This window comes from Rhamphochromis sp. 'chilingali' (genome assembly GCF_963969265.1).
Source record: "Rhamphochromis sp. 'chilingali' genome assembly, chromosome: 17".
In the NCBI taxonomy this organism is placed as follows: Eukaryota; Metazoa; Chordata; class Actinopteri; order Cichliformes; family Cichlidae; genus Rhamphochromis; species Rhamphochromis sp. 'chilingali'.
The window spans coordinates 8,866,627-8,875,572 of record NC_137944.1 but is presented as its reverse complement, the minus strand read 5'-3'; the positions used below and the strand labels follow the sequence as shown (position 1 = coordinate 8,875,572).

The 8,946-nt window shown below is 40.5% G+C and overlaps 1 protein-coding gene across 1 annotated transcript; it reads right to left on the bottom strand.

Moving 5' to 3' along the window:
- Positions 1 to 214: 214 nt before the first annotated feature.
- tmem222b (transmembrane protein 222b) lies at positions 215 to 6,954 on the bottom strand. The gene is made up of 6 exons (XM_080862705.1): positions 6,794 to 6,954; positions 6,116 to 6,200; positions 5,092 to 5,123; positions 4,896 to 4,992; positions 4,673 to 4,803; positions 215 to 2,214 (listed from the first exon to the last, which is right to left on the bottom strand). Exons 1-6 carry the CDS (start codon positions 6,907 to 6,909, stop codon positions 2,127 to 2,129), a joined length of 549 nt encoding a protein of 182 aa, XP_080718831.1. The 5' UTR covers positions 6,910 to 6,954; the 3' UTR covers positions 215 to 2,126.
- Between the last annotated feature and the right edge of the window lie 1,992 nt (positions 6,955 to 8,946).

Here is an 8,946-nt window from a genome sequence, read left to right as displayed (position 1 = left end):
CCCTGTGGGTGTTGTTACATCTCACCTGGTTGAGAAGGCAACTCATTTATACTAAAGGCTACTGCAGATGGCTGGGTGCGATTCTACCCTAGAACATTTTTTTTTCTTGTATCTTTAAAGTATTACTAAATATAATGTTTTTATATTTTATAGAGAGCTGCCAACCTAGTTGGGATCCAGATTGGCCATTTCAAACACAAACAGGCAGGTCTGGTACAATCTAATATTTTATTTATTTTCACTCAATTTTACCAGTGAATACAGAACATTTTAAAGAGATTAAGGGAAAGACTGAGTAATAAATATAGAAATCAATTACTAGGCAGTTTGCTGCAATGATATGCAGCCGATTAATAATCAAGAAGCGATAGCTATGAGCCAACCACGAACATCCCTCTCCAACAGTTTCACTCTCGCATGCATGCAATACACACATGCTGGCATGCAAGTGCATGCTCTCTCTAGTGTGCAGAACACGCACAAACACACACACTCATCCAGGCACAGGTCTGCCTCACTGCCAAGCAGACATTACAAGTACAGTAAAGAGGGCCATTCAAATCTGAAGAGTGATCAAGTTAGCAAAGTATATAAAGAGCACCTGATGTACAGTCTGATGTGTAAGTATTTACAGGCAACATGGGTGAAACACAGAACTAGAGGCCACAGAAATTCTGCTTCCAACAGGAGCCTGAAAATGGTGTTAGCCCTGGAGTTACTACAGAAAACCCCTTTAAGCTCACACTTAAATGACATCTACTTTGGATTATTGCAGGATGTTGGTCGGTATACATCAAAGCTTTGCAAAACAGTGCTGACATTTCACAATGACCTTCCAATCTGATCTGCAGAGGTGAAAAACAGCAGGAGCGAGCAACGCTGGTCAGGCGCCGAGGTGGAAACGGGGGATTTTCAACAGGGGTCGGTGAGCGTGAAAAAACCTGAGGATCCTGGCTACCTGCTGCTTCTGGCAGCACCGCAGACAAAGAGAGGGCTCAACACTTTTTTCCCTGTTTGATTGCAAACAATGAGGGGATTTGAAGCCGTTCATGACAGCCATGGCAACGGATTTTGAGTGCCAACCATCATGTGCATTTCTTTTTTAGAAGGAGGAGTCATAAATGACCATAAAGCTGAAAATGCAAAGAGAGGTCGTTTTGAGGCACTGACTCTGGCTTTTTCTCGTAAAAGTCGAACGCAGCAAAGGGACAACAAAACGAAATCGCAGCAGGTTTCATACCTCTGACATCAGCTGGCTTTTCATCAACACCTTTAGAGTCACAGACAAACTGTTCCACTACTGAGAGACTAAGATATGGAAGGACACAGTCTGTGCTGGTCACACAAAAAGGCTTATCTATTCTCTAATTTTCTACCACAGCCATATTCATTGAGGTTGCTACAATTGTTGCACTGATAGATAACAGTATCATGAGGTGATATGTGTAATGCATGTCCAACAGATCTGAGAAAATATTTCCCTTTTGAAGATGCAAACTCTTTGATATCCTACAGAGTAAGAAAATGCACAAAAACAAACTGCTTTTGTGTATTTAGGTAGACGTTGCAGTGCTGTGGAAGAGCTACGTTAGGTCAAGCATGAGATGCAATAGATTCCTGCAGAAAGGCAGCTAACTGAACTAACATGTTGGCACGCCCCGCTATAAATTTGGCATCCTGGAAGCACTGAATCATGGGATTACAATCCCAATCCGAGTAAAATCTGAAAGCAAGGCATGGATGTGTTTCCCTCAAAGAGTTCAACAATGTAGGTACTTCTTTTCAACTGTTTACTGTTACACTTTGCAGGCGGCAATGGCTTAAAACCGCCAGTCACACTTTTAATATTCAGAATCCAATAAATGCTTTTGTGTAGTCCTGGTCATTGCAGGCGATTATAAATGGACTTCCATCACTGGGACATTCTAGCATCCACACGGCAGTAAAGCCAGTGATCATGCTCGAGCCAGCAATCAGGCATGTCCTAAACAATCCTGTCCATCAATCTTCTCTCAGAGGTGAGGAGTCTTTGTTACTGGTTTCCCCTCTCCTGTGTTGTTCAAAAGGTCAGCGCCACCTCTGACCCACGAGGGGGTTTCCACCATGTCCCTAGACTTGCTCCCAGGTCACCGGAGGTTGAGGGCCAGGGCCACTGTAAGGACGATGCCCATGAGCATCAGAAAAGGCAGCCAGGTCTTCAGAAAGCCTGCACAGCTGGAGAGAGATGACAGGAAAACCAAGGTGAGGAAACAAGCATGCGGTGATGTACACAAATACAAATCGCGGGAATGAGCTCTTATTTTTTTATGAGCCCCCTCCCATCCCAACCACAGCCCTTATAATGACCAGCAGAAGACAAGGGACATGGCATCTTCAACCTTGTTCTTCCTGTAGCTATGGCAACAATCAGTGTAGATGATAGACACGTCTTTTTTTTTTTTGTTTAACCCTGCTGAGAGGCAAAACAAGCAGCTGGTGTGGAAAGCTAAAAAACTAAGAAAAATACGTTAATTAGAGCACAGACATCGCACACACTGGTGTCTGGACTTTTGGGATAAACAAGCAAAATGGAAAGTAACTGATGCCAGCCTCACAAGACATCTCTAAATGTTCTAGAAAGCAAGGGTTGCATGTACGCTGTGTCGGAGCAAAGTAGCAAATGTTCAGTTGATCACAGGGACGTTTAACGACATTGTATACACACTGTTATTAACCTCTGTCTCTCTTCCACAGCATGTCTTCTATCCTGTCTTCCTTCTCTCGCCCCAACCAGTCGCGGAAGATGGCCCCTCTCCGTGAGCCTGGTTCTGCAGGAGGTTTCTTCCTGTTAACAGGGAGTTTTTCCTTCCCACTGTTGTCAGAGTGCTTGCTCACAGGGGGTCATATGATTGTTGGGTTTTTCTCTGTATGTTTTATTGTAGGGTCTACCTTACATATACAGCGCCTTGAAGCGACTGTTGTTCTGATTTGGTGCTATATAAATAAAATTCAACTCTTAATCAACTTGAGAGGAAAGAAGGTCGATGATGTTAGCGATGCTTATGTTAAGCCGCACTCAGCAAACTTAAATTGTGTGTGTGTACGCACACTATATATATATATAGCACAAAGGGCTACACGTTTCTGTGGCATCTGTGTTAAGACTAGCGGAATAGCATGATTTTTTTCTTGAATTTAATCGACTAGTAAAGCAGTCACAAGAAATATCCTTAGATTAAATAAGACTAAATATTGAGGCTGCTTTGCATAAGTAAGTAAGAGTGATTAAGTTATACTAAACAACCCTTTAAATTTTTAACGATCAAGCAGGTAGTCAGAGCACATTTTCAATTAAGAATAATTAAAAAAAAAACAAACAAAAAAACTGAGTGACTGCGACAACTTCAGAGGTCTCGCTTCCCGATACTTTCTGACAATTACTGCAGTTCTGCTGGGATGTGTAGTTTTTTTATTGTCATGCTATAATTTAAAGACATTCCAGTAATGTCCTATATACACTCTTATTATTTCCCAAGAATCAGGTCTCTCTCTCTTGTCCTGAGACACAACAGGTTCAAGGCATACCTGTGAAATTATGTCCGAACCCCTGGGATTCCACAGAGAAACCTCATTCACAGGCTTCAGCCCTACTTCTTAGGCAGGCTTTGAAGAGAGCAGCTGTTGAGTACAGGGCTTGCACTGTATCACCTCCTTCTAAGGTAGACAGCCTTCAGATATCTCGAGAATAAGGATGGTAGTCACTAATACTATGCACATTCCTCTGAAAGTAGTTCACTTCATTGCTCCCCGGAAGATGAATTTTTTTTAAAAGGATACCGTTAGTCTGTTCATGCTTATCTGGAGCAAATGAAACATCGAGTAAAACATCACTAGATCATCGTAACTGAGGTTAGATTTTGATAGAAAATTCATGTGATTAATAATTGTGTTTGTTTTTTTAGCAACAGTCTACAGTTGAGTGCCACAAGATGTTTTAAAAAAAGAAAAGAAAAAACCATGACCTGAGCCTCTACATGGGTTTGTAAGCTTCCCCTGAAATCTTTATACTTCGTCAGGAAAACAGGAAACCGGTGAAGTGATTTATTGAACCACAGAAACATGCACGGAAATAGAGTCCATAAAGCAAAATAAAAAGTTTGTGTACAATTCTAACAAGCTTGAGAAAAAAAAAAGAAAAAAAAATATCAATCTTTGGTATGACAAAGTGAAGCTTTAGAGCAAAATCATTGATCGGGCATGAGCTGGGGACTGGCTGCTGTTAGTTAGGATTACTCCAATTTCTCTCCCTTCTCTGCTCTCTGTTTCACTGTATGTGCATCTCATCCCAAAGAAAATATAGAGCACATAAGAGAAAAACAGAGCTTGTTGCCATAGCAAACCGGAAATGCCTCCAGACTGATCTTAGTTTTTCTTCATGCACTGTTACGTTTGGTTCCAGTAAGCCAGGGAATTGCTGCTGACGTGTGGTGCAGTACACGCAGAACAATGCAGAATTGAAAGGAATGGATCCACTATCCAGCCTAGCTATTTGAATTCAGTACTGAAACAATATCAGATATACACCAGAGTACGTCATCAATAATTTCCTGTTGCAATGTTTGCCCACTAAAAACTCCACATCAACTGTTTTTCTATCTTTTTCAGTCTCTCAGACACGCTGAGCTTTTCTTACCTCACATGCTTTCCGTGGATGAGAGCGAGGAGGCAGAGGTTGATCATGTTCCACGAGGTGCTGTTTTCATATCGCATCAGATTCAGAGCCATTGCGACATGCGAGTGGCAGTTATCACAGCATAGGTTGTGCTTTGGAGAAGACAACATTATCAAGAATCATTCCCACTATTTCTTCACTTCACAGTTGAGGCAAAGTCATTCACACAACACCACATATTTACCATCCTGTGTTTATACTCCTCTGAAGCGTCATGCACGGCTGTGTCCCAGGCATTGGAGCCGCTGGCGTAAACCTTGCTTACATCAAGCATCCAGTATCTGGATTTAAGGAGGAAAACAAACTTTATTGTTGTGTATGACAGATGTAAAGAGGCAAAAAAAAAAAAAAAAAAAAAAATACGATATTTATTTACTTACTTTGTTGGTTGTCCAAAAGCCATGTTGTCCTCCTGCAAAAGATGAAATATTTCTTTAAGTTACCTGTGCTCACTGAAAGCTGTTTTATGTTGTTTGGGGTTTTTCTTTTGGGTGGGGGGTTACATCAAAGCACTAAACAAAGACACCACCATTAGGGCAAAACTTGTTCAGCTATGTAAGGTTGAATAAGAGACATTTTCAGCACCCTAATAGCCGGAATATGTAGTTTAGCATCAATTTAGGAAATGGGTCTAACATCCTGTTTGTTAGGATTCACTATTGTGTTTGCGTATACAAGTCAAAATGGATCCAAGCTGCAAGCTCTCTTTACTCTTTCTTCTATTACAAGGAATAGTGTACCTTCAATTCCCATAAAAGAAAATGACATTTCGGAATAAACAAATCTGAATATTCCAAAAAAACAAAAAACAAAACAAAGAACGTGTTAAACGATAGTCTGACAACACAAAAGTGCAGCAAAACAAAGCTCTCTTTAGGAATTTCTACAGCTGCAAAGACAGAATGTTTTCTGACGCACAAGGCAAACATCGCTATTTTTGCCACAGCACAGCATAATCCAGCGGTGGCACTGCAAATGTATGAAATTGCTCATGAGATTACTGGGAGAGTACTTTGTAGCACTAAAACCACACTTAATTAATGACTGCCTACACTACTGTGAAACAGTCTTACTGGTCCTACTGGAAAACCTAGATGTCCCACATTAAAACACAATAGCGCTGTGCCTTCATTTGCTCATACTGCACAGTGTATACAAGTAGATGTACAGCCATCTATTCATTTCTATTTTATATTCTGTGTCAGAAGTGAGAAATACTGGATTTAAAGGCAACAGGTCTCAAGGCACAGCATGTCCGATTTTTATTGGACCCTTTGTTAAAACTAATAGTGAGCTCTTTACGCTCATATCTATCACGGACAAGGGCATTTTACCATAGTAAATCTAGCATAAAGGGCTAAAGGATTGTTTGGTGAATGCTGCAGAACTTCAGTCAGTACTCACTGAAACAAAGTAAGGCCCAGCAAAGTCCCGGATGACTCCAGTGGAAGTACAGATACCCATGTGACCAATGAAGGGAAACAGCCATCTGAGAGAAACAATAACAAACAAACAAACAAACAAACAAACCTGCAAAGTTACCATCACCACATTGAAGTACTATTTAAGAGGGCCTGACTGCAAACGTTGAGATTAGACAAGCCAATACAAACACACACACACAATTTTGATTAGTGTATTATTTATTAGTAATATCACTGAAAATAAAGGCGATAGTATGAGTTTTAAAGCAACTGCGTTGTGATATTCAAAGTTTCAGTAAGATATACTTTCGCAGAACTATAACACTGATGACCCAAAATCCTCAACGGCTGACTTTAAGCATATCATTTAATAGCTGGCATGTTTACCATTTTGTTTGCTTCGTATCTGTGATCCAAATATCTGCATATTTATATTTATTCGTACAAACATCTTCAGTTTAAACCGTGTTCATTAAATGTAACAGTTCTTCGTGCACAGCTGTAACTTAGACATTTGTTAGCAGCGAAGATAATCTAATATAAATCGTTTTAGAAGAAGGGCAGCAACAGGAAGGTACTGTGCGTCTGCTAGCTAGCTAAGCTACTGCTGTCACCTCGTGCGATTTCTGGAGCATTTAGCCAAAAAGCGATAACTCACGATAACACGGGGATAGGTGTCCACACTATACAGTAAGGATAGCGACTGGCCTCCGGGTTAATTTTCTCCGAAGCTATGTGGTAATTCTTCATGCTCTCTTTTTCAACATCCGCCATCACCAGCTGTGGACTATGAACTTAATTTGTCCCACCGCGTCAAGCTACCCGGATACTCAGCGGAAAACAAATCTTACTGTCAAAATAAAACACTACATCTACTTTTAGTTTGGCAAAAATCGTAAAGACGGCATCAGTATCAACAGATATGCTAAATTCACTGACATTATCGCCACATCTGAGAAAAATAGAGACAGACTAAAAGCGCAAAGCACTTTTATAAAAGTTACATCGTTTACTTTGAAAGGTTCAACCGGAAGCGCCTTCTCTTATTTGATGAGACTTCACTATTCTAGCTTTACTATCCTGTTGGATTCGTGACAGCAGTTGTTTCCGGGATACTTGTATGCCTATGAGGAATCAGTCACCAGTGGGATACGTGTGTGTTTGCACACAAAGTAAGGAAAGTTGTGTTTTATGGAACGCCAGGACTGCCATAATGAATTAATTAAATACACCATTAATTAATTAATTAAATGTGGCAATAATTAATTAAAATTGGAATTAATTAATTAAATAAATAGTTATGACACATGTAATTAATTAATTATTGACACATTTAATTAATTATTTATGTATTTCACATTTTAATTAATTATTGACACATTTAATTAATTAATTATTGACACATTTAATTAATTATTTATGGGGCGATCGTGGCTCAAGAGTTGGGAGGTCGCCTTGTAATCGGAAGGTTGCCGGTTCGAGCCCCGGCTTGGACAGTCTCGGTCGTTGTGTCCTTGGGCAAGACACTTCACCCGTAGCCTACTGGTGGTGGTCAGAGGGCCCGGTGGCGCCAGTGTCAGGCAGCCTCGCCTCTGTCAGTGCGCCCCAGGGTGGCTGTGGCTACAATGTAGCTTGCCATCACCAGTGTGTGAATGTGTGTGTGAATGGGTGGATGACTGGATATGTAAAGCGCTTTGGGGTCCTTAGGGACTAGTAAAGTGCTATATAAATACAGGCCATTTACCATTTATTCCATTTGTATTTCACATTTTAATTAATTATTGACACATTTCATTAATTATTGACACATTTAATTAATTATTTAATGATATATTTATTTATTTCATTTTGGCAGTCCTGACGCCTGGCTCTTGTCATGAAATAATTTTATCTGTCAGCCTCACCCATCAAACTCAGGGGGCGGGGTTAACGCTGATCGAGTCAAAACCATTGCTTTGGCCTGGTGGCCATTGTTTCTAGCACACAACAACCGGCATGTGGAAGCTAACAGAACTGAGCTTTGAAAAACCCTGTTTGTGTGTTACCAAATACCGTTTTAATATTTTTTTAGCCGAGAATGTAGTGGTTTAATCTTCATGTGTCTGGTCGGTTTGTCAAGATACAGCCTCTTTGCAAAAGTGTTTCGATGATTTCGGAGATGTCTGCCCAGTCTCACGGCAAAGCGTGGGATAGACCCGCTCGCCTCGCAAGCAATCCCACCGACAAAGCGCAGGCCCCGGTACACAGCTGTAGTAACCCCCGCTGACTTCTTTTACTGAGGTTATATTTATCGATGTTTTATTTCCTGATGTTCTTATGTGTCCTACGTGTTTCAGTCGCCAATTCTGAATTATAACATTAAAAACATGTTTAAGGAGGAGAGAGAGCAAATAAATCTGTTTAACATCTGATCTTTGGGTTTTTGTTCAGTAATCAGCGTGACCTGTGTATAAACACATAAAAGAGATAACGTTGGTGTTTCCGTCATGTAGTAACTGCTGGCTTTAACTGTACAAAGGTTGTTCAACACTATGAAACACATACAGACTTCATGATGTTCGGCTAATATTTTTATTGTGAATATTAATCATGCTGACCTCGCTCTGTACACCACGCAGCGAGGTCAGCATATCCACGATATCCTCAGCTCCATGAGTTAACACAAAGTTTCCCAGCTGACTATCTAACTGCCAACTATTCCAGAGACGTGAAAATATACAGCATAAAGAAAAGTGTAAGAGACTCAGCAGCAGATTAGAATAACAGTTATACATTTAATAAATCACCAAATGAATCCAAGAAACGAGCAAA